Source organism: Schistocerca cancellata, chromosome 2 (genome assembly GCF_023864275.1).
Source record: "Schistocerca cancellata isolate TAMUIC-IGC-003103 chromosome 2, iqSchCanc2.1, whole genome shotgun sequence".
Taxonomy (NCBI): domain Eukaryota; kingdom Metazoa; phylum Arthropoda; class Insecta; order Orthoptera; family Acrididae; genus Schistocerca; species Schistocerca cancellata.
Window position 1 is genome coordinate 580,263,628 of NC_064627.1, and position 25,992 is coordinate 580,289,619.

Below are 25,992 nucleotides of genomic sequence, written 5' to 3' on the forward strand. Positions count from 1 at the left end.
TGTGATGGACCGAGACTCGAACTCGGGACCTTTGCCTTTCGCAGGCAAGTGCTCTACCACCTGAGCTACCCAAGCATGACTCACGCCCTGTCCTCACAGCTTTACTTCTGCCAGTACCTCATCTCCTACCTTCCAAACTTTACAGAAGCTCTCCTGCGAACCTTGCAAGGTTCACAAGAGAGCTTCTGTGAAGTTTGGAAGGTAGGAGATGAGGTACTGGCAGAAGTAAAGCTGTGAGGACAGGGCGTGAGTCGTGCTTGGGTAGCTCAGGTGGTAGAGCACTTGCCCGCAAAATGCAAAGGTCCTGAGTTCAAGTCTCAGTCCGGCACACAGTTTTAATCTGCCAGGAAGTTACAAACTGTATTAGCTTGTACAGACACATCTAGCTGTACAAGGACTTTCACTGGCTAACTCCACTCAGTCCTCTAGTGTTTTTTGTTTATGACAATACTGAAAATGGCTAAAAAGTCAACACCCAATCAACAGAATTTATGTGAGTACTGATTGATAGCTTTTATAGTCAAATATAACTACTTAATAGAAAAGAATTACAGAGAAAGTGAATGCAGTTTAAAAGTTATTTTTTACAAACTTGTAGGTGTTCTATACACCTCCCCTCGATGGCCCAGATGACAGCTACATGATAAGCCATTTCATGCCATATATTCTGAATCATAAACAGAGTCTAATGCAACCACATTAAAACTGCACATTTCGGGTTCTGGAATTGTTTTTGGCAAAAAAGGCCAAGGAACAAGGTCTCTCACATAACCCTATAAAAGGATATCCATAGGTGTTAAGTCCGGATGTGACCAAAACCAAAACATAGCATCATCATGTCTAACATAACTTATCCAATGATTAAAAAGATTTTGATTTAAAATTGTGTGTACATTTGTACTCCAATGTGGGAGTGGTCTGTTCTACTGGAAGACGGAATCTGTGAAATCAGTATCAAGTTGTGGCACCAGCCACTACTCAAGCATGCCCAGACAAATGTTTCACTTAAGACACAGAACTCAGCACCTATGTATCACTGAGCATGTGTCAACTTCCGATTCAATGCTCTTGCACAATGATCAAAATTTTGAACTTTCTTTTACATTCTCTGTAATCCTCACCAAGTGTCATTGTGTATTAAAGAGTTATAGCTCCTATCTTATCACAGATAGTTTCTAGAAACAATATTTCACTCTGCAGCAGATGTGTGCTAATTTGAAACTTCTTGGCATATTAAAACTGTGCACCTGAACAGGACTCGAACCTGGAACTTTGCCTTTTGCAGGTAAATGGTTGTACTGACTGGCTATGGACACACAAATCATGGCCTATCCTCACAGTTTCACTTCTGCCAGTAGCTCTCTCCTACTTTTCAAATATCACAGAAGCTGTGCTGCATACTTTGCTGGACACTCCACTGCAGAGAGGAAGACTCAACTTGGAAACAATTCCCCTGTGCTCTGGTTAAGCCATTTCTCAGTGATATCCTTTCTTCCAGGGGTAATAGTCCTGTAAGTTATGCAGGAGAGCTTCTGTTAAGTTTGAGAAGTAGGAGAAAGGTACTGGCAAAAGTGAAGCAGTTAAGGCAGATCTGGGTCATGCCTGAATAGTGCAGTCAGTAGGAACATTGTGCACAAAATGCAAGGTTTCAGGTTGAAATCCTGGTTTGGCACACAGTTTTAATCTCTGTCAGGAAGTTGCTTAGATGTAATGGATACAGAATTACCCAGTAAAATAAAACAAAAGCAATATTCACAGATTTACTTCACTAGTGTCTAAAAGTTATTTATAAAGAGGATATTTTCTCCATAGGCCATCCCACTCCCAAGAAAGAGCTAGGGTTGGTGGAGGGAGGGAGGGAATTGGAAGAGTCCAGTATTGTGTCATGCCACTGTATCACAGACATGATATGTAGCATTCAGGGCTAGAAAACTCACTGGTCAGTCCATGGGATGGATATCTTGTTATGTTAACCCGAAATTTACATACCAGAGCAGCTTAATGTTTGTGAGCATTAACATCTGAGAAGAGATAATCTGGAGCAACTGAAAATCTGAAAAGTCACATACATGACTGTACTGACATATATTTGTACAGCTATATGTTAACAGTATTCTTCAAACTATCAATGAAGTTACAAAGCTATGCACAATCTTTATACATTTTGCTCCCTCATAACATAAAAAAGCTACCACCATCATAATTGTCTCTTGATTATATGAACCACCTATTGCCCTGCAGATGAATGTGCAACAAGAATCAATCAGCAAACTGAAGTGAGATTCATCTGTGAAGATCCAGTCTCAATATGACTGACAAATTACACTTTGTGGGACAGTGAATGCTACAAAGACTTTGGCCTATATTTCACCTTCTTCAAGGTCTGCAATAAAGGCCCAAAATGATGACTTTCTGACACTAAGTAACAAATTTTATGAAGCAACTACACTGATAATAAAGAATCTGCTGTATAAGAGTCATTATTGATCAAATGTACTGCTTTTTACAATCTTTCAGTCATTTGCCTATTCAAAACAAGAAGTATTGCTTCTCTCCAAACATATCACAAAGCCAGTTTTAATAGAAATATGTGTAACCTTGTTGTCATTTACCAAGGTTGCTTATATTTTCCTAATGACGACTAAGTTTTGGACAGTAGTGTATGTCCTAATTCTTCTGATGACACTGCTAATTATGAAATTTTTACACTGCTAATTATGAAATTTTTACACAATTGTAACCTTGCTCTGTAAAGATCAAGAACACAGAGATAAAGGGAGGGGAGAGAGAGAGAGAGAGAGAGAGAGAGAGAGAGAGAGAGAGAGAGAGAGAGAGAGAGAGAGAAAACAAGAAGAAGAAGAAGAAGAAGAAGAAGAAAGGTAAGTCTGTTGTGCTGATTGCTTTGTATGCAGAATTCTATGTGACACAATTCAATTTTCTGTCATATGTACTGGACAGCAAGACCATCACCATTCTAAGGACAGAGGAGGAAGGAAAGACCACCATCTGCTTTCACAGATGTTCAGTACAATCAACATAGAAATTGAAGCCACTGAACATTACCAAAATAAACTTAGTACATTACCACATATTTCACATACGTTTCTTGAAGTGAATATCTGCAGTAGTGTCCTTTTCTAGTAAGATATGTGAATATTTGACTTTTTCAGTGTATTTTAAGATGGATCATGTCATTTGAATTTCAGAAGCTAGCGAGAATGAAGGCGGGCAGAGTGAAGGGGGCTGGTTGGGAAGTGGCAGCTAAAAGGAAGATTGGGGGCAGGAGGACATGGTGTAACAGTTTTGATGTCTCAGAAACAGGTTCCAGCTGCCAGTCTTGAGTCCAGCAGACTTTACACATGATCAATAACACAAGGAACATCACTAATTTCAGGAGAAAGAAAGTGCTGCTGCTCGGTAGTGGTCATGCTGGAGGTGCAGGACATCAGTTAAAATAGTCAGAAACAAAGCATCAGGTCACCAGCATTTTCAGGCCAAGTGCAGAGTCAAGGGATCGAGGACTTAGGGCCTTTATGTAAGGATTTCACTACAAATGATCAAGTAGTGATAGCAGGTGGGACAGGAAACACTGGACAGGGATAGGGAACATGACATAGGTTGTGACATGAAAAAAATATCCTCCTTAACTGGTGCACAAATTTGTTTCAAGTTGAGCAATTCTCTTGCCATGATCAGCCTCAGCTTGGTTGTGCAGTATATAAAGTTACTGTGAAGCTGGGAATGGTGCTGATGACTGCTGAACAGATACAGACTGCAATGATGCTGGTTGGATCTATTGTGATATGGGATTTTTCTGGGCATGGCACGTACCTCAATAAGGCTGGGAAGTAAAGGCTGGTTGAGCTAATTAGTGAGGGAATAGGAGATGGATATGGAGTTGTTCATCATCAAATTTCTATTGTTACAGGTGGAGAAATTAGGCTCTGAATAGATCATAACAGGCACAACTGCTATGGAATTGTCTCAACCAGTCTGGAGAGCCATGAAAAGCAAAAGGTCTCAGAAGAAAGAATGTACCATATTCAACTGCAATCAGAAAAAATATCACTACCTTGTCAAAATATGACATTTTGAGAACGATAGCTGTAGTACAGTTATAAACCTTATAGTAAAAATGAAACTTTTAACAATCATTAGGCTGAATGCCAAATAAATTTACAAAGAATTATCACTCCATCAAAATATGCAGGCTATTAAAAATAACTATAGCAACCTGAAGTTGGATTACATTCTTTCAACAGTGAAATGGTATGCATTACAAAGCAATGATACAGAGACACTGAAATACAGCACATATTACTATCAAAATTCAACAGTGGAAAATCCAGGATGGACTGTAACAATATTATGAAAATACAGCGCAGATGCGGAGTTGCAGATAGGCACAACAAAAAGACTGTCAGAAAATGAGCTCTCGACCAACAAGGCCTTTGTCGGAGATAGAAAACACACACACACACACACACACACACACACACACACACACACACACACACACACACACACAGAGAGAGAGAGAGAGAGAGAGAGCCTCTAGCTGCTGAGGCCACACACATTACTGTCATCATATAAAGGGCAAGTTGCTATGGTAGAACTACCATGAAGGGTAAAGGACCAAGGATTTCAATCAGACATGGGATAAAGTTTCAAGTTAGACAAGGTCTCATCATAATTAATGTAATTAGAAAAGTTTCAAGTTTCAGTCACTGAAATTCGTAATAAGTTAATCATTCTGTGTATACTGCTTACTTGATGTTAGTGTGGACATCTTTGTTAGCAAATTAACTAAAGTCCTGAAAAAAGTATCAGGTTCCAAAACTAACAATCTAATGTGGAATGAAAACATACACAAAAGTGTTAATGATGAAATCAGTAACACATATTAAACATTTTGATATTTCTCTAATGATACAAATGTAAACACTATTACAGGGTAACCAAAAAATTAGCACCAGTCTTAGACCGTACACCTAAAAATATACACAGGGAAATTTGCACTTTATATACAGGTAAAATATCTCAAACTCTCATATCATTACTGTCACATAATAAAGCTAAAGGCACACTCAAAAATTCTCACAAAACAATAGGTCTACAAAGGAATTTTGTCTTACAACAAAATACATACTTTTTTCTCCCAGCAATGACAAACCAAACCTGGGAAGAAGTATACACACAAATAATTCATATACAAATATTTCTACTTCTGTACAGTGTTCAAACTAAGTTTTAAGGGGGAAAAAAACTAAACTGTCCGAACAGACCTTTGAAGGCCCAACGGTACCGACCAGCCACCTTGTTATCCTCAGCCCACAGGCGTCACTGGATGTGGATATGGAGAGGCATATGGTCAGCACACCTCTCTCCTGGCCGTATGTCAGTTTACGAGACTGGGGCTGCTACTTCTCAATCAAGTAGCTCCTCAGTTTGCCTCACAAAGGCTGAGTGCATACTGCTTGCCAACAGCACTCGGCAGACCAGATGGTCACCCATCCAAGTGCTAGCCCAGCCCAACAGCACTTAACTTCAGTGATCTGATGGGAACCGGTGTTACCACTGCAGCAAGGCCGTTGGCAAGTTTTGAGAAGACATTTTCAAAAGTGGTTACTTCAAGAACATCTAAGGAAACCAAATGCATAACTGTATTTATGAGTGAAATCCTTCAACATATTTAATATCTCCATTCTTTACAAAAACAGTATGCTAACCAAAAGTTCCTAAAATGCCACCAAAATTACAAAAAGTTATACATGTGGGTAGTACTTGCTGAAAAAAATTTCATGACAATGAAAGTAATGTAGCAGGGGGTGGCATAAAACAATAAACCAGAAAAGATAGTCACAAGTATAAAAACATACAGATTAAAGATGGAAGTACAGGGTGAGTACAAAGTCTTGACCTGATTATAAAAATTTATAACAGAGTAACCGTTCGACATAATAAGTTACATTTGATGCCATTACATAGGTTAGTGTTACTAGTTTTTTTAAGACCACTTACATTAGTAAACCTCAACGTGTGCTCCCTTGGTAGCTCGAAGAATGTCGAGGCGGTATTCCAGTTCCCCTCAGGTGTTTCGTAACAAGTGTTCTGTCACAGTACCCACAGCAGTTTGTATCCTAGCCTTCAGTTCATTGACATCAGCAACTGGTGTGATGAAGACTCTGTCCTTCATATAGCCCCAGAAAAAAAAGTCAAGAGGGAAGTAATGTCTGGATCGGTGGATTGGAAGGAATGGTCCAACACCCTGGCCACCCCACTCTCCAGACATTACGCCCATTGACTTTATTTGCTGGGGCTATACCAAGCACAGAGTCTTCATCACGCCAGTTGCTGATGTCGACAAACTGAAGGCTAGGATACAAGCTGCTGTGGGTACTGTGACACATGTTACAAAACAACTGGCAGGAACTGGAATACCGCCTCGACATTCCCCGAGCTACCAAGGGAGCAAATGTTGAGGTTTACTAATGTAAATGGTCTTTAAAAAAAAACCTAGTAACACTAACCTATGTAATGGCATAAAGTGTAAATTATTATGTCAAATGGATATTCTGTAATAAATTGTTATAATCGGGGCAAAACTTTGTGCTCACCCTGTAGATTAACATAAAATTCACACAAACTAGCAAATTTTGTAAATGACTTTCTGAAACTTGTGAAAAAGTGGAACAATATTTCCCTAAAGCAGATGTAGATGAATTACATTGCAAAATTTTGGTGTTTCCCTGCAACAGTGCTTGAAATCAGGAAGACAATCTGAAAACTAAAAAAAAACTAAGAAACCGGCAGGCCTAGATGTGGTGCCAATCTCTGTTCTGAAGGCATGTGTAGATAGCTATTCAATCATGTTGTACACAGCAAAGACCTAGTCCCCTTCCTCCAGATTCCTAACATGGAAACACTTTAACCACCAGCCCCCCCAACAGTAGAACCTTTTGTGTCTCATTTCATACCTCCATCCAACTGTGACCCCTCTTCAGTCTCAACTAACCATCTCCTGGTTTATGGTTACATTCAAGAATTACTTATTTCCAAATGGCCCCATCCTCATCCCCCTTTCCAATAGCTCAAATCTCTCAAAGGAGGAAATAATAGTCATACACAACCTTAATACCTCAATCTGATCATCCTCCCTGGTAGACACAGTTTCCACTACTGGCAGATAACCATAGTGATTACCCAACAGAAGGTACCTGCCAGCTCCACCATGGTGATCCCACCCTGTAAGTCCAATGTAGCCTCCAATTCCTACTCCACTCTTTAGACCCATTTCAGAACCTCTCTCCTAAATCTATCTCCCTCTTCACACTAATTTCCCACCCACCTTCTACATGTTCTCCAAAATTCATAAACCTAATCATTCTGGACATTCCATTGTAGCTAATTACTGTTCTCCTGTGGAATGAATCTCTACTCTTGTTGACCAATACCTCCAACCCATTGCCTGCAGCCATTGCCACGCCATTATTGTAAAGTCCCACATTTGTCACTATTGATGCTCTGTCTTTATACACTATCATCCCCCTTGGTCACTGAACACTACCTCTCCTAACTCCCTACAGACTACAAACCCATTACCTCATTTATTATACACTTTACAAACTATATCCTTACCCACTACTATGAAGGGAAGATATACAAAATCTCTGCTGCACAGCCATGGGCACTTGCATGACCTCCTCCTGTGTCAAGCTGTTTACAGGCCATAAAAGGGGAAACCTTCCTAGCTACCTAAAACACTAAACCCCTTATCTGGTTCAGGTTCTTTAGAGACATCTTCATGATCTGGATCCTAAGCATAGACACACTGCCCTTTTTCCTGGACATCCGCAACACCATCTCTTCCACACACTTCATCTGGTCCTCCACAGCTCAACATTTCACCTTGCTGGATTTGATCTCCACCTTTGCTGGTTCAAAAAGCTATGAACAGTATCTGTATTTCAGTATCTGCCGACCTCTTCTACACTAAGAAATTTCTCCCCCAAGTGCTGCAAAGCAGCAGCTCCCTCATTAAGTTATATCACCCATGACTGGAATAATTTAACTATATTGTTCACCAGACCAACAACAACTTATGATCATGCCCAGAAATGAGGAAAATCTTACTCACAATCCACCCACCCCTCCTAAAATAGTTTTCAGCCACCGAGGAAAACTACAAAATATCCTGGTCCATTATTATGCCACGCCTACTTCCAACCCAGTGTTACATGGGTCAAAACCCTGTGAAAGGGTAAAATGTTCTTAAACAATAACTGTAATTCAATTTACATGAACAGCACTAGTGAAGGGCAATGCATGGTATGAAACAATAATACGTACATAATCTCATTCACTGAATCCATTCGCACTTATTTCATCTTTTTTATTTAAGACAACCAGATAATATGTTGCACATACAGAAGCTAAAACTATTACAGTTAAATTTCTAGACAATGGAATGAGAAAACACGCCCATTCACCAGATGGAGATAGCATTAAACAAGTTTTTCATGTTTTTCCCTACATTGCTTTGCCTGACTCTTCTCTCTCTCTCTCTCTCTCTCTCTCTCTCTCTCTCTCTCTCTCTCTCTCTCTCTCACACACACACACACACACGCACGCACGCACGCACACACACACACACACACACACACAACCCTCCTCTACACTTGGTGAGTACGAGCGAGATAGCGCAGTGGTTAGCACACTGGACTCGCTTTTGGGAGGATGATGGTTCAATCCCGCATCCAGCCATCCTGATTTAGGTTTTCAGTGATTTCCCTAAATAGCTCCAGGCAAATACTGGGATGGCTCCTTTGAAAGAGCACAGCCAACTTCCTTCCCCGTCCTTCCCTAATCCAATGAGAACAATGACCTCACTGTTTGGCCTCTTCCCCCACACAACCCAACCCTCTACATGGTGAGTGGATGTCTTTCCTCTAGTATTTTTTGTATACCATTGAAAAATTACCATCATGAACTCTGCAATTTTTTTTGTAGAATATTTAGTACTGCTAAACCAGGCAAGGCACACTGAGAAAATAAAACAAAAAGCATCTGAAAAACTGGCTGAATATTGGATATTTAGTAAAATAAAATAACCAAACTCAGATGCACAAAATTAATTTAGCTTCATGTTAACAACACAGTTAGAAATAGAAGCAATAAAAGTCACAACAAACAGGACACTCAGCTGAGCACGTCATGGTTTCTGCACTACATATGGGGCAGTGCGAAGTCTGCATTGTTAACAGTGACTGAAACATTGTGTTAAGTTTTCTCCCTTACAGAAGAGCTTTGCTTCTCATTTAATGGATGAGTTACTAGGAGTGTTCTGTAAGTCTACCATTAATGATGATGAATTATACAGGAAGGGTAGCCCCTATGAAACAAGCATGCATGTGATTCAGATGTATAAGAACACACATGCGGCATTAAGAATCATCCCTTGCCTGTTTGTGTAGGAGCAGGAGTGGAATCTCTCACTGCGGAAGCAGGGAGTTTGGTCTTGAGCCACCAATGGGCATACATTCCTGAACGGTAGATCCCACTGCCTGCTGTTGCAGGTTGGTTTCCAGTGCCCTCCCACAACTGTGCAGCTGGAACGGGTGGCTGGTCCTTGCTAGCAGATGTGATGGAAGTAACAGAGTCACACAATCCAGTTAGCAGCTTCTCTGACGTTGGAGACGGTTGTGCAGAAGTGCGTGGTGTGGAACCAAATGGTGATGTACACATGCATTGTGCCTCATAGTTGAAGTCTTCCAACTCAGCACTTTCCCTTGGCGTTGGTGATGCATTAGGATGGAAGGATTCAACACTTCTTGCACAGGAATATCTCTGTTCATTTTCAGTTACTATATTAGATAAATCTGGCGATGTTAACGTTGAATTACCTGCAATGTCTGCCAGCCCAGAATCAGAAGACCGTGAACTTGATGGTATATCTGAACAGCACTGACAGTTCGTGGCTTTACTACTCTTAAATTTATCTGCCGATAGTCTGGGCTTAATGGTTACATACTGGTAAGAACGGTAACGGCCGCGGCCACGATTATCATGCTGAGAAAAAGACCTACATGAATCCAATGGTTGAGTGGTTTTTTCTGGAATTGTTCTAATGGAAGTCCTCTCTCCACGATTGATTTTCACTTTAGATTTCGATACAAAAGGCAAACTACAAACTGTACTTGTACTTTCAGCACTTTTATCACTAGAGGCACTGTTTTGCTGTTGAAAATTTGGATGGCACTTTGGATGAGTATCTTCAGTTTTTTGCACCTCACCATATAATAATCCTGCTAACACTGAAGATGGTACAGGGATCGTTTTTGCTGGAAGATCAAGAGTGGAGGAATGTGTTGTAGGAGGGGAATCACAGTCTCTCAATTTTATTGGCAGTGACTGTGTTGAAAGTTTCTTTGACTGTAGTAGAGCTGTAGCACAACACTCAAAAGGTGCTTCTGTCTTTACATTTGGAAACTGAGGCTCGAAGGCAGAAACTGAATGAGAACAATTACATTCCCTCGGCTGAATTGTCACTGGCATACTATTTCTGGAAAGTTCTACATTTAACTGGTCTCTGGATAATGTGTCCTCACACTCACTTATGTTTGTAAGATCTTCACAGACACCACATGGGAAAGTCCTATGCAAAGAGTTCCTTTCAAAGCTGGATTCAGCAGAAGATGATATTTTGTATTTGTTTTCTTGATCTTCACACAATTTAAGTTGTTTGTTAGTTGTGTTTATAACGTCATAATTTTCTAATGTGGAGAAGGCAGCACCCATGTGCTTAGGAGAACACTTTTGCTGAGAAACAAAGTCTGAAATACTGTGACACTGAGGAACTCTACCGTAAGAGAATTCACCACAATTAGCAAGACAGACAGAGTTACTATAATACTTTACATGGCTAGCTGCACTTGAAACTGTATCATTATCACTCTGATCACTTTCAATATCAATGGCATCTTGTCTTTCTAAAACACTAGTCTTTCGAGATTCAGGCCTGCTTTCAGCTTCTAGACAATAAATAATGGAATCATCACTTTCAGATTCTTCTTCATTTTCACTCTGCAGCAGTACCTTATGTGCCACATCACAATTTCCTGAGTTTTCACTTTTGGGGAAGATCACACATTCTGCTCTATGACTATGCCGTATTTTCACACCTATTATTTTGGCAGCAGCAGTGAATTCAGAGTACAACAAATGTTTCAGTAGTTTTCTTGTAATAATACCATGCTGTATAAGTTCAGCAAATAAAGACGTCAGATTGGAATAGGGAGAAAGTGGTGCAACACTTACATGGGGAGGTGGTAATGGTTGTGGCTTGCTGGGAGGTGGTGATGTTGGAGGTGGTGATGAAACCGATGATTTTGTAACTTTCCGAATCTGTTGCTTTAAATGATCCACCCATTGTGTCTGATCATCTCTTGTCTGACAGACAGCTACTATTCGCTCAATCATTGGACCTGAAATGGAAAACATCACAATAAATTAACAGTAAATTTTATGATAAAAGAAGTAATTACAAGTCTGCAATATAGCTACTTATTCACGGTTAGTTTATTTAATACTATCATCATAATCATTTAAACTGGCTCACCTTAACAAGCAGTATGACTTTATTATACTGACTATAAAGTAATAGTATTGTCAAAACAATTCTAACAAAACAGAGTCATATTGTAGCTTCTTAGTGATCAAATCATCTATTCTCAAATACTTGGAAGCTTTGAAGCACCACGCATGGTATCCGTAGCTCGTAACTATTTAAATAACATCAAAGTCACAAAGAGAAGCTGCTGCCTGAATGAAAACCATGTATTGAGTACCAAAGACCCTGAAGTTCATAAATATCAAGTCAATGGTAATACTATGATGTAAATATTATAATGTGAACTGTGTAGTCCTTTTATAATCAAATCCACTGGAGGAAATTATAAGGCATCATAGCTATTATGGTCAACTGATGTCTTTAAACCAATATATATATGATGTCGTATGATTTTCTATATTATTAGACTTGGAGCACTCAACTCAGATTTAGGATGACAGGTGAAGAGTGTCCGGTACAGTCTTGTCAATCAACAATCCCAGCATTTGCCTGAAGTGAATTAGCGTAACCACAGAAGCAATAAAGACGCCAAGCTGGAGCATTCACAAATCAAACCCTCCACAATACAAGTCTAGTGTTTGACTATTGTGCCAACTTGCACAGTCAGTAACCTATGAGTTTAATCTAATGGTTTGCTTATTCCAGAGATTTCTCATTACAGATGTATTACAAAGTTCTGCTATATTACAGTCAATTTTTAATCCAAGAGAAGCATATGGAACAAGTACCTAGGTTCTCGTGAAAAACATGCATTTTCCACAATGGTGTTTATTAGATATACACATCACAGTAAATGAACATTGTAGAATGTAGTACACTTTTCACTGCGGCACAGATATGCTCAAAAGAATACAAACAGTACCATCTGGTGGAGGTCAAAACTTGGCAACAAGTAAGTTGTATGGATAAACTCTGACAAATGTTGTCACTCCAGTGAATGTGAAGCATGTTCACCAATTCATCTTGATGAACTGTAAGAGTAACAGTGTGTAATACAGAGCATAAGTGGAAATCAGTGTTGCCACAATCATTAATAAGAAAAGTCTGTCTGTGAGTGACTTGCCAGATGAAAACTGATCAGATGTGGACAAACATACCTCTTTGTAAATAGCTACTAACTCCAGAATAATTCTTCTAGTCTGTTGTGGAATGTGTACCATGTTGAAACTTCCTCACAGTTTAAAACTGTGTGACAAACCAAAATTCAAACCCAAAACCTAGCTTTCCCAGACAATAATCTTACTGACAGCTTCAATTCTGAGACTACCTCCACCCTCCACTCCAAATTTCACAGGAGCTCTCCTGCTTACCTTGCTGGGCTAGTACTCCAGTAAGAATCAATTTAATTTTAAAGAACAGCAACTTATTGTTGTACCAATGGCAAGTGAATGAATTATTTAACTCCTGAGATGAGACAATGTAGCATGGCACAGTAGAGTATATACTGCCCAATATTTACGAAAATCAAATGAAAGCAGAGTTTTATGAAGTTATTGTGACATGTAAGGTGATATAATACTTGGAGGCTGTGTTGCAGGAAAGGACAACAATCATAGTTGATTATTATTCCACACTGTTTACAGGTGGCACATGTAAATGACATACATAAAAAAGACCTGGGATGCTGCTTGAAGACAGCAGCTTTTCACACAGCATTGTATTTAGTACCTCTGCCACACAAATTCCTTACAGCAAAGAGTGTGCACCAGTATCAACCATTTGGATTCTTCAAAAAGTACACGAGGGGGTTGATATTCCAGCTATGTCAAGCACTACAGACCAAAGTCTTGAAATTTTTACATATGCCCAAGTGTTTTCATGTCAAAGATAAGAGCATGTTTTTAAGGGAAACACTGTAGATAACTGACCTAGTATTTCAATTTCCAACTGACTGACACAGTTTTAGTCAACCATCATTGAAGTCTGATAAAAACTAACAACCTCTCTTTCATATTTGACTTTCTAGAATAACAAATTTTAAATGCTACAAAGGTACAGTGTCAACTATATTACTTATTTGGCCAACATTTTGTCATTGTTGAATGATTTAGAACTTCCTTAAAATACTCATTCCCTATTCATTGTATTTTCATACAAATACAATCTTTCTTTCTTCAATTTCTTTTGACAAAATTTTGTGATCATCAGCTAGCCTGTTTTCTTCTATTTTATGCATGACAGTTTCCTTCCCCATAAAGTTAGGTCACTGGAAATAAACTGCGATACGGGTGCACTGCACCAATGCTCTGCCAATGTGCTCCAAAGATTCAAAACTTACTGAACTGATCTGGCAATGACCTGGAAAGTATGCATGTACACAAATTTATTTACAACCATGTCAGAACTAAGTATCACTCCACTTAAGAAATGTCATAATTTTAATGAACACATTAGTAATCTCATAACTATAACACAGCATTTGCCAACCTGGCAGCAATATATGGTGTAGTAACTATGGCTATTTCAATTCTTTCTTAGCTATTTCTTTGCTGGAGAAATTATTCATCATCTTAAAGCATAGGGATAAACTACACCAGAGTGTTTTGTATATTGTATAGTGTCTTAAAATATAACCTAGGAGTTTCGATGTCAAAGTGAATTGGGTACAGTAATGATAAAAATTAGGTTGAATCCTAAGTTTCTGGGAAAATGTGTCTGAAGAGAAGAAAGAACAATAACAACAAAGAAAGGTGTAAATGATAATACAAATTGTTTGCCAATAAAGTGTTCTTGTAGTTATAAATAAGTAAACTGAAATAGCTAAAACTTACCTGAAATTTCAAAAGCATTTTTATATGTATCTGTATCATCAAGTTTATTAACATTTATCCCAGTCAATGGCAGTTTTCCCTGCATAAAGAATGAAAACATATCTGAATTAAGGATATACTATGATGAACCACTAAGTATGAATCTAATTTCCATCATAAAAATTTCTCCTTACCAAACAGTAATAATCACATTATCAAATCAAACTGTCAGACTACGAGACGTCACTTTCATGACTCATGAACTATTGCCTTCATTTTAATTTATATCAAACAAAATTTATCAAGGCTTCAATTCTGCGCACACACACACACACACACACACACACACACACACACACACACACACAAATCATCTTGTGATTCTAGCAGCCAAAGTATTCTGCACTGGCTTCCTCATAAATAATAATAATAATTTAAAAAAATGATATTTCCTTAACCCTCCCGCTACCAAGCTTTTTCACACCTCTATTTTACCAAGCGGGGTATTTGGATTACCCCAAAAGAGTTTTGAGTTTTATTGTAATATTTGTTCTCAGATTTCATTGTTTCCATTGAATGGGTTTATTTAGTATTGAAAAACAGCTTTTCAGGTTATTAGAAGTATTTAATCAGATCACAGAAACAAAGTACAAAAACTTTTTTATATCTTTCACCCCCACACACAAATCATCTCGTGATTCTAGCAGCCAAATATTTAAATATTTAAATATTAAAAAAAAAAATGATATTTGCTTAACCCTCTCGTTACCAAGCTTTTTCACACCTCTATTTTACCAAGCAGGATATTTGGATTACCCCAAAAGAGTTTTGTGTTTTATTGTAATATTTGTTCTCAGATTTTGTTATTCCCATTAAATGGGTTTATTTAGTACTGAAAAACAGCTTTTCAGGTTATTAGAAGTATTTAACCAGCTCACAGATACAAAGTACAAAAAAAATTTATATCTTTCACTAAATTCAGTACTCAACGAACAGAAAATTAATAATCTATGTACCTCAACAGTCACAGTAAAATAACACAAGACTTATTACAACTTTTCAGTCAAGTACATTTTTGCACTGCATGCACTTCACGGTATCTGTTTCTTTTCTGTGTATTTTACAAACAGGTTTCTTGCATGTTACACAACAGAATCTTGTTTTCCGAGCTTTGTTTCTCTTGCAATCTTGACATCGTTGTGGCGTTGGCAACTTGGAACACTGGGTCTGTATCATTGCAGTAGGAATTGCAATACCACAAGCTTTCAGTGCATCTTGTACATCTTTATGAAGACCGCTGATATTTTTGGCTCTTTCTTCCATGTTGTGTTTGCTGAGTCCAAATGCCACTTCAGTCGTGAAGAGTTTACGTTGGCTTCAGTTATCATTCTGTCATTCAGGAAACCTTTGAGTGCACAGAATATATGCATTCAGTGCTGCAATATCTATCGTTTCCATGAAGATTCTTAGTGGCCACTGCCTCATTCCTCTAACACAACTGTATGCTCTTGTCATTTTGTCCCAATTATCTACAGCACCTTTGGTTTTGTTGTAGTGCAGTATGATTTCAGGTTTGTGTTCACTTTCTTCACCTCTCACTTGTGTCTCATTATGTTGAGTAGAGAGTAGTATTACTGCCTTTCCCTTCTTTGGAACATAGGAAACTAGAGTCACATCATTTGTGAAACAAAACATTGAAGAGTGAACTTCTCTCTTTCTGTCTGGCAAGAATTGCTTCGGAATCTCTTTCTTATTGGAACGCAAGGTACCAACCAATGTCGTGTTTCGTTTTAGTAGTTCAGCAGCCAATGGAAAACTGGTGAAAAAATTATCAGTTGTTACACCATGACCGTTATTCAGAAATGATTCCATCAGAGCCAAAACAACTCTCTGTCCTTGATTCACTTCCCGAGTATTGTCCACCATTCCTGTGTAAATTTGGATCCGTAACAACTAAGATGTCTTCACATCAGCACAAACTCAAATTTTAATGCCAGGCTTGATCTTGATATAAACCTAAAAGGGCAGTTGCCTCTGTACATTGCTAATCGTTCATCAATAGTCACGTATTCATAAGCATAGAAGTTCTTGCACAAGTTGGATTGAAATTTGTCTAACACTACCCTGATGGTTTGTACCTTGTCCTTGGTTTCTTCAATTCTCTGTGCTCTTGTGTGGCTGTTGTCAAATAGCAAGAATTTCCGTATAGACAAAAATCGGTTTCTTGACATGGCAGCAGAAAAGAATGGTTGCCGAAAGGCAACATTACCTCCCCACAGATTGGAAGCACTTGTGCAATGTCCATGAGTTCGACCAGCTCCTTTTAGAATTGCCAATACAGCGTACACTTCAGTTGCATTTATATCTCTCCATGTCGGTTTGTTCGAAGAATGAGCTGCATTCCACAAAGAAATTACTCATTTGGCTTCCCTGTTCGTTTCTTCTACAACAGTGCTCACGATTTCTGGTGAGATAAATAATAAAAATGACTCTGTTATTGTTTTGATTGTTTTTCCATCATTCTCTGGGCCAGGTGTTACGTTCAAAATGCTGCGACGTCGACGCCGCCCATCTTTTGGTGCTTCACTAGAAAATGATAGTCCACTTCTAGAAACAAAAAAATATCCAGTATCTTTGTCTTCTTCTTCTTCTTCTTCTTCTTCTACTTGTTCACATGAATGTGTAGTTTCTTCTGATATTTCATCATCAGCTTCATCTGATGCTATGATATGGTCTTTGTCAAGAGGTTCCATATATTCATTCAGTTCATTATCAATGTCCCATTCATTTTCATTGTCACAGTCGTCACAATTGTATAGAATTTCCATGATCTCTTCGCTAGAAAGTCCTTTGGACATCCTTAATTGCAGATGAAATACTGACTCGTGTAATGTCAGCTCAACAGTGAACGTCAAATTCAACTTAACAATAGTAACCAGCAACAATAACAAGCATTGGATCTATGGCAAAACTCAACAAAGGAGATGAATGACAAATATATTTCCCAAAATCTTCTTTTTCTACAATTAAGGAAATAAGACGTTTCATACCAAGTGGGGTAGTCTCACAATCCCACCAATAAATGACTTAAATAACAATGATAAAGCCAAAAAAATTAGACAGTCGTGAGTGTGAATTCAACGTCAATCATTTTAGAACAAAGTCATGAAACTACATGCATGTGGCCCTTCAGATAACATTGTTATAGGGAAAAAAATCAACCTGGGGTAGTCAGAATACCCTGCTTGGTTAATGAAACTGCACACTTAATTTTCATTATGACTACAAGTAGCACAGACATGTACCACTACCAAAGCAAGCTTTGAGATTGCCCTTAATGATCACACTTAAGAAATGTTGTCCCACGAGAGAAAGAGAGAGAGAGAGAGAGGAATGTCCCAAAAGGGGGAGAAAAGATCAGAGAGGAAAAAAATTAAATGGATCGGAAAAAATTGGGACAAGACAGGACAGTGTAAGCATTTGATCTGTTAAGATGGAAAATGACTTTCTTTCTTCATTACAAGCATCCTGGTTATACAAATCATTGTTATCCTTCTGTTCTAATAAATGGTACAGACATTTATGATATATGCACAAGACTAATTTGCATACAAGACATTGTCTGACAAAAAAGAAGTGAAGCACCCAGAAGACATGGTCGTGTGTGTGTGTGTGTGTGTGTGTGTGTTTTATGGATGCTCAATGGTGAGGTTATCAATGCCCTTATAAAAAGTACTGAAACGAATGTGGTTAAAGTGCCTAAAAAGTTGTATAACAGGTAATAGTAAGCCTACATAATTACATTCATTCTCTCTATCAGCCTCACACACAGTCATCCAAACAATCACACTACCTCACATCCTTTAAGATAGTGTAAAATTGGTCAGATGATGTAAAATTGTCAATCAAAACGAAGAAATATAAGTGGAAAGCTAAAATAACTGCACAGAGATAAAAGACTGGCTGATCACTTAAACAAGAAAAGACGGATGAGTCAGTCACCCCGATAACACATTAAAAACTTCTCCTCAAAACTTGAGGCAATAGGTCAAACCATCCATAGAACTTTGAGTGTCCTGTCTGAATATGAAAAATGGTCTACTAAAATGTGGCACGCTGGAATCTGTATGTCAAAAAGACGATTAAGAAGGACCTCATCAAATCTGTTTGGCTGGAAAGAGTTATGCCAAGGCCATACTACTGACCTTACAAGATGCAATTTATGGCCTGTCACTGCCAGCCACTCTTCTTTCCATCTGTGCATGACTCTGTACTTCAGCAGTGAGGTAATAGTGTGGAGGGGGATGATTCACTAAATCTGATTTTCAGAACATGCCTTCTACTACAGTTCCATTAATACCCATGTGATGTGCCCTGGTACCCACAAGGAAGTCACCTCCTTTTCCAGCCTTTATGGTGTTGAAGCGAGTTCTTGACAAATTTATCTGGAGGATATGCTTTTGCAAAGAGTTAAGGGCACTCAGGGAGTTGGTACAGATGAGAAATTTAGCAGTCAAACACATACCTGTTTACGTGCCTTCAAGACGATGTACAGTTCTGCACCAATCACCAGGTAACCAGATCTTGAGGACAAAATCAGGGAAAGCAACAGGGCAAGCAAGGGAGACCTCTGTTTGGACCCACTCATGAACACAGCTATACAGTTGAGGTGTTCATTTAAAAAGTTGGAATATTTGTATTAAAACAGATGCAGGAGTGCAGCCTCTCCTTTACTGCTTTAAATCTGAAACTACTCTGGATCTCTGCAGTAACCAAGGTGGGAGTCAGTTTCAACTTTGGGTTTGGGTTTGTACTCCCCCACACCAAGTGACTCCAGCACATGCTTCACGTGGAACCCAAACAGCCTTGCTGCTTGTGAACAGTTCGAGAAAAAGTGTTCCATAGCTGAATGAGTAACAGTATGATATGCAGGTGAATTGGGAGCAGCAAGGGTCTTAGCTTCTTGGTGCGCAATGAGGAGTTGCCGCCAGACTGTGAGTGCAAGTTCTCCGACCTCAGCACAGAGACTGGGTATGGAGCTGGTCTTGTAAGCACCTGTGGCCAGCCTGATCCCACATGGTGGCTAGAATCAACGATCTTCGGGTCAGAAGGTCTTGCTGTTCCATACGTTGTGCAACCATAGTCTAGCTGCAACCTCACAAAAGTCCTATCAAACTGAAGCAGGTTGCTGGTCTGCTTCCCAAGGTACTTTAAGATATTAAGTGTTTTCTGGGTCCTTGCCTTCCTTCAGGTCCTTTAGATGTGGCTACAGTGACAGTTTTAAATAAAAAAGGGGGCCCAGAAACCTCACCGTGTCTTCAAAAAGTAGAATGGTGTCCCTCATACGCATGCCAGGGAAATTATAAATATTAGGGAGAATGATTAAAATCAGCACACGAACACTTACCTACACAAAATGTAAAACCTGTCTTTGATGCCTGCAGTTTCTTCACTATAAACTGTAGCTGATGAGTCACTGTTGTAATGTTGGAGGAGGCACAAAAAACTGCAACACTGTCTACAAATGAGCACTGCTCAGGAATCCTTACCACAGACATTACAATATTTATGACTATGGCAAAGCAGGTATCACTTAAAACACTTTCTTGGGGAGCACCATTCCTCTGCTCAAAACCATCACACAGTACATGGTGTTTTGATAAGAAGGGCCAAATGAATGTATATAAGTATAGGTAAATGGCCACAAAGGCCCCATCGGAGGAGCTGTCCTAGAATGTAGTGCTTCTAAGGAATGTAGTGCTTCTAAGTTGTGTCATATACCTTTCAGTGTCAAAAAATATCCTTATAAAATACTGCCTATGTAGAGAAGCCTGCTGGTTAGCCATCTGTAGCAGGGTCAGGTTGTTGACAGTCGTTTGACATCTCCAGAATCCACACTGACTGTGGCTAAGGAATTGCTTTGTCTCTAATATCCATACCATATTCATTCCAAGGTCTTCCCTCCACAGTTTGTTAAGGCAATGCCCCTGTAACTACTGGAAAACTTTCAGCCCTTTCCTTGTTTGAGGAGTGGAATCAAAGTTGTCTCTCTCTACATATTGGGAAATTGTCCTGTCTGTCACATCAAACAAAAACATTCAAGGAAGAATTCTTTTGATGCTGTTTGCAAGTTCTGTAGCATGCAGCATTGGGTTTGGTCATGACTGGCAGCAGTATCAAGAGCCTACGACTCACAACTGCCGTAACTGTAGTACAAAGTGCCCTTCTCCGTGGTCACATGGTGGTGGTGGAATGCTAGATCCTAGCTGGCAATGGCAGTAGTCATTGCGAAATGCTATGCCAATGTCTGGGCAAAGTCTCCGTGTGCTGTCTGGAGACAACCCTGCTGCTATAGGTAACTAACTGCCAGAAATCGTCCTAATGCCTTCCAATGGTTTTGCAGAACAAGTGGTGTGGTTGACAGAGTCCAGGAGTGAATGTCAGGACCTTTTCTTTCTCTCCTTGATTATGCATTGAGCAATGGTTCTTGCTACTTGAAAGGTTCTGTTGTTGGGCAGCACTTAAATTGCTTAAACCACATTAGTAAATGGGTCTCATCAGTCCACAAAGATACGGCCACCTTCTAAGAAGATCTGATGACTTTGGGAAGGATAAGTTGGCGTCATGGTGGATCACACGTGTGATGATGTACTCCCACTCCTGGATGCTGACTCAGTGTTGAAACACAGTATCCCCGCTAGCAGACATCACGAGAAGGCAGAGGAGCTACTATGGGTAGCGCAGCGCGATAATGCAGAAACCTGCCATGGAGGGTGCATGCAACACGTAAGATGGGCAGACCCACTGGCAGAGGTGTTTATCTGCGAGTGGCAATAGACCAGGTGGATCAGTGCTTACTCAGTTTGTCCACCAGGGACTTCACCTAGTGTATCAGGCCGTGTATTGTGCAGAGTGCTTAGGCGTTAAATGTTTGCGCCAGATCCACACTTATTTCTTCCTGTAAGCGTCTCTATGTGGTTTCAAACACTCTTATTTCCTGCAGATTGACTCATACAATGAGTTTGTTTCCCTCTTATGGGGTTCTGTTCCCTGGCCATTAACGAGCCACTGTCGACCAGTGAAGTATCTGCGTCAATCGTGTAGTGAAGCAGTGTTGTCACACCTGTGCAGATACTAAAGTAATAAAGGCACCCAATTTCAGCAGTTTACCATCTGCCCTTTTCATCATATTTTGCACATCAATCGCACTTTCTTGAGCCCACTCATCTTTAATTTCTTTGGGTATTTCACAGTACCTTTGGTACTGTGTTTTGATAGCATATTGTTTTGTTTTGATAGCATATTTCCCAAAGCATTTACCTGCCTGGAAGGCAGCTGTTTGTTTGGAATTAGATGTTTCAACAAACAGCTTCCCATTCCTCAGGTGCTTTGTAGATTTGAATGTGCCAACAACGCACTCTAAACCCTTTTGAATGTATAACGTTGAAACTTTCTCAGTGTCTTTTGTTTTAACTATTAAAAACATATTCTGTCTAGCAGTATGGGTTCTGTTACTAAAAAATGAAGAATTTGGAATTTCCTCATTTCAGGATGACTGGCTACATCAGCCACCTTGTTGGGTTGGGTGATGATACTCACCAGAAGAACAACCATTGCACTGGGAGGCGAATGTTTCAAGTTCTATGGTTACATCTCATCCCACAAACAACTAGGGGAGCTCTGCTTGCATGAATAAGCCATACACAACCTTATACAACATCAGTTTCTCCACTGCCTGCCCACTAATGACTGTTCTACCTAAAAAGCTGCATGTCTCATCAGCACGCCTCGATATGGAGTTATTTAGATCTGTGTGGCATTTGGATGTGACAGTGGCCTGATGATGGTCTGCACAGGAACCTGAGGGCAGACATACTTGGTTGACCATGACTGGCCATCCTCAAAGGAGGACCTCCTAATACTATGTATCATGCACATCATATCCCCTTCACATCTTTGCCTGCCATCCAAGAACTAATAATGGACACTCTACAACATAATGCATTAGTGCACACTGTAGACTGGAGACAAGCAGCAGCTGGACAAGGGAATTACTGTCCGGTGCACAGACAACCATTAACACCGCAACACGAACTACTGTGTTTGGAATGGTGTCATGACCAAAAAGCACGGACTGCTGTGAACGATGTAATATTGTGTTCAGTGATGAATCGTGGTTTTGCTCTACCCTGGATGACCATTATTGACGAGTATGGCAGCAACCAGAGGAGAGCTTCTTTCTTTCCAACACTGCTGAGAGGCACAGCAATGTTACTCCTGGCACCATTGTGTGGGGAGCCATCCAGTATGACTTCAGGTTATGGCTGGTAGTGGTTGAGGAAACTCTAACGGCACATCACACTATCCTGCACCATCATGTGTTACCTCTTATGTGATGCTATAGTGGTGTCACTTTTCAACACAACAATGCTCATCTACAAATGCCAAGTGTCTCTGCGAACTGTCTGTGTGGTGCTGAGGTCCTCCTGTGGCCACCAAGATCCCCAGATCTGTCCTCAACAGAATATGTGTGGACCAGTTTGGATGCAAGCCCTGTCTGAGTGCCAGTATCTAGGATATTAAGGACCAGTTACAACAGTTGTGGTCCAGCTTCCCTCAAGAGAGGATACAATGGTTTTACCTGCCTGTGCACAACAGTGCACATTACCAATATGTTCCAGAAAGCCATGTGCAAAACACAGTTTCTGAGTGTGTCATATCTCAGGTCCTATTGTTACACATATAAGGGATCAAGTGTTTTCAAGAGCTCTTGGCCTAACAACCTTTTATATACCTATTGGAAAAATGGACATACTGTAACTATCCTACAGTACAGGGTCAAAATTTAAACATTACACACTTCTTCCAGCCCAGGAAAATGGAACAAATTGGTTGATTCTTTTGCATTAGGTGTGGTCAACGATGGGCCTTAGGCAGCTTACAAAATCTCAGTTTATTCATGGGTGCTTCCTAAGAAAATAGCAAGAACTGGTTTTCAGCCATTTTTTGCACTGTCGCCCACAATTATGTCAATAACTAACCATCACAAAGGGCTCAAATTTTAACCGTATATTCTTTAGACATTCATCTAGATATATCATTTTTCTGTTACCAAAAAAAATTTATCCATTAACAAAACACACCTGAAAAACCACAATTGTTGGTTAACAACAGTACCACTTCTACAGGGTGAGTCAGGAGGGAAGATATATGCTTTGAGGGGTAATAGTATCTGTGATAGTGGAAAGGAAGCTTCAAATGGACACAAGCTGTTTTCTTAATGCATCAGACACACAGCTGTTTGAAAATCAAGAGTGTCAGTTGCATGTCCTTTTCCAGCACTCACATACTAATACACACAAAGAGGCACTAGGCTACCACATTTTCATGAATTTACTCAAGTAAAGGACAATATGAATGAGCACAGCTCAGCAACATGACAGCTGTCTGCAAGTTATGCAAGTGGTTGGTAGAGGATTTGAACAATCTTTGTGAGCAAAGCACACAATTATTAGGTTACAGTGTTTCATTTACTACCACCTGCCTTTGTCCTGTTCCCCATTGTTTTTATCAGTTTCCTCGGAAACTGCTAAGCACAGGAAATAAGTATTTTGTTCAGAATTGCTATTACTCTCAGTCCAAGAGCACGTACTTTTCCTCCTGCCTTGCCCTGCATAATTTCTATTCTTGTCAAATCGTCAAAATTTCTGCCATATGCTCTTGAGATGATGATCTCCAGAAACCTTGAAATTTCTTGGACATCATTATCCATTAGCAAGATCTAAGGGTTGAGACTTGCTGTACTTATTAACCTAGGATATGCATATTGCATCTGGTCTGAGGTGTAAATCTAGTTTTAACTGTTGTAGTGAACATATGGAATGGGTTCTGGGGTCTGAAGACACCAAACTATGTTTTTAGTCACCATATTTTCACCAATAAGACTATGACGTGCTGTCTCTGTATAATGGGCACTTCACGCCTATACAGGCTATCTTGACATGATCATTATTTGATGGTGCGATCTTGTGGCATAAGTACCTTACAAAAGATTATTCTGTCACACAAAATTTCCTGTGATTGCAAATCAGCCACCACATTCTTTGGTATACTCTACCACAGCCTAAAAATGTTGTTCATTTTTACAAAAAGTAGGGAAAAGTGACCTTGTGCTCACTTTCAGCTGGAGAAAGCATCTACTTTGTGGTGTTACTTTACACTATACATTTGTCTAACATTCTTACTCTTTAACATAAATCATAACTAGCACTTTTTTGATGAATTGCAACCGATGACCAGGAAAAATTTAAAGCAAATGATTGTGTGTTAACCTTATGTGATGTGTACTACTGTTTTTTGTGTATATAAATGTGTTGAAATACATAAAGAAACTGTCAAAACTTCACCAATAAATAGAATTTGTTTTATATGAGAAGCATATCCTGCTATAGCAGGGAAAAGAAGGGAATGAATGGAAAAATAGTCCTGTCAGAGCACAACAAAGGTGAATATGTTCCTCTTTAACAGACTCTGACAGAAAAGTGGGAAACCAGCTGTCTCAATCCTCATTCTACCTTCCCCATCAAAAAATTTGGCAGGAAACATAATAGCACTTTTTGTGCTGAAAAAGAAACAGTGATGGTGGAAGAGAGAGGAGAGTGCCAGCGCCAGTGAGAGAGAAAGAGCGATATAGGAAGGAGGGGGGTGGGGGGGAGATAGAGAGAGAGAGAGAGAGAGAGAGAGAGAGAGAGAGAGAGAGCGCGATGGATGAAGACAATAGCAGTGGAAGAAAAGAGAGAAGATATAGTTGACATGAAAAAGATTGATGAGTGGAAACCATACATAGGCATGGGATGTCTGGACCAACTGGTGCCTTTAACATGTATGATAGGGAAAGGCAGATTTTGGACCGAAATTTTAAACATGTGGGTAGACGGGGAAAAATAAGATGGAACCTCCAGAATTTTTGAGCTGCCTGAGTATGATGGAGACAGTGGCAGTGGGAAAGTATGATAAAAGGGAGACAATTTAAGAAAAACAGCTGACAGTGGCAGTGGGATATACAAATGGCTCTGAGCACTATGGGACTTAACAGCTATGTTCATCAGTCCCCTAGAACTTAGAACTACTTAAACCTAACTAACCGGAGGACATCACACAACACCCAGGCATCACGAGGCAGAGAAAATCCCTGACCCCGCCGGGAATCGAACCCGAGAACCCGGGCGTGGGAAGCAAGAACACTACCACACGACCACGAGCTGCGGCCGGGATATACAATAAATATATGAAACAGAGTAAACAAGAGATAGGAGACACTGGCAGAGTGAGAGAAATGCAGAATGAGCCAATATAAGGGAGAGGAGACAGTGACAATGGAAGAGACAGAAACATATGGATAGTGGCAGCAAAAGAGAGGGGCTTACATATCCACCAGTTCGGAGGGGGGATCATCTTTTGTCTTGTCAATCCCCCCCCCCATTGCCCTATACTCCCTTGTTAAAAAATTTGTCCTATTTCATCCTAAATTTGTCCTATTTCATCCATCTCCTACAACCATGAGTTAAAAATTCCTGTCTAAGGGTCAAACCAGCTCCTATGCTGGGAGACAGC

At 39.7% G+C, this 25,992-nt stretch overlaps 1 protein-coding gene and 1 pseudogene across 1 annotated transcript in view; both read right to left on the bottom strand.

Annotated features, from left to right (window-relative positions):
- LOC126162189 (rho guanine nucleotide exchange factor 7) overlaps positions 1 to 25,992 on the bottom strand; it is a gene marked incomplete in the record, with an annotated part of 149,487 nt that overhangs the window by 47,266 nt on the left and 76,229 nt on the right. The window contains 2 exon segments of the mRNA XM_049918516.1: positions 11,317 to 11,483; positions 14,401 to 14,479. Coding sequence (XP_049774473.1) covers positions 11,317 to 11,483; positions 14,401 to 14,479 — 246 coding nt within the window.
- On the bottom strand, positions 5,479 to 5,596 carry LOC126164145 (5S ribosomal RNA; annotated as a pseudogene).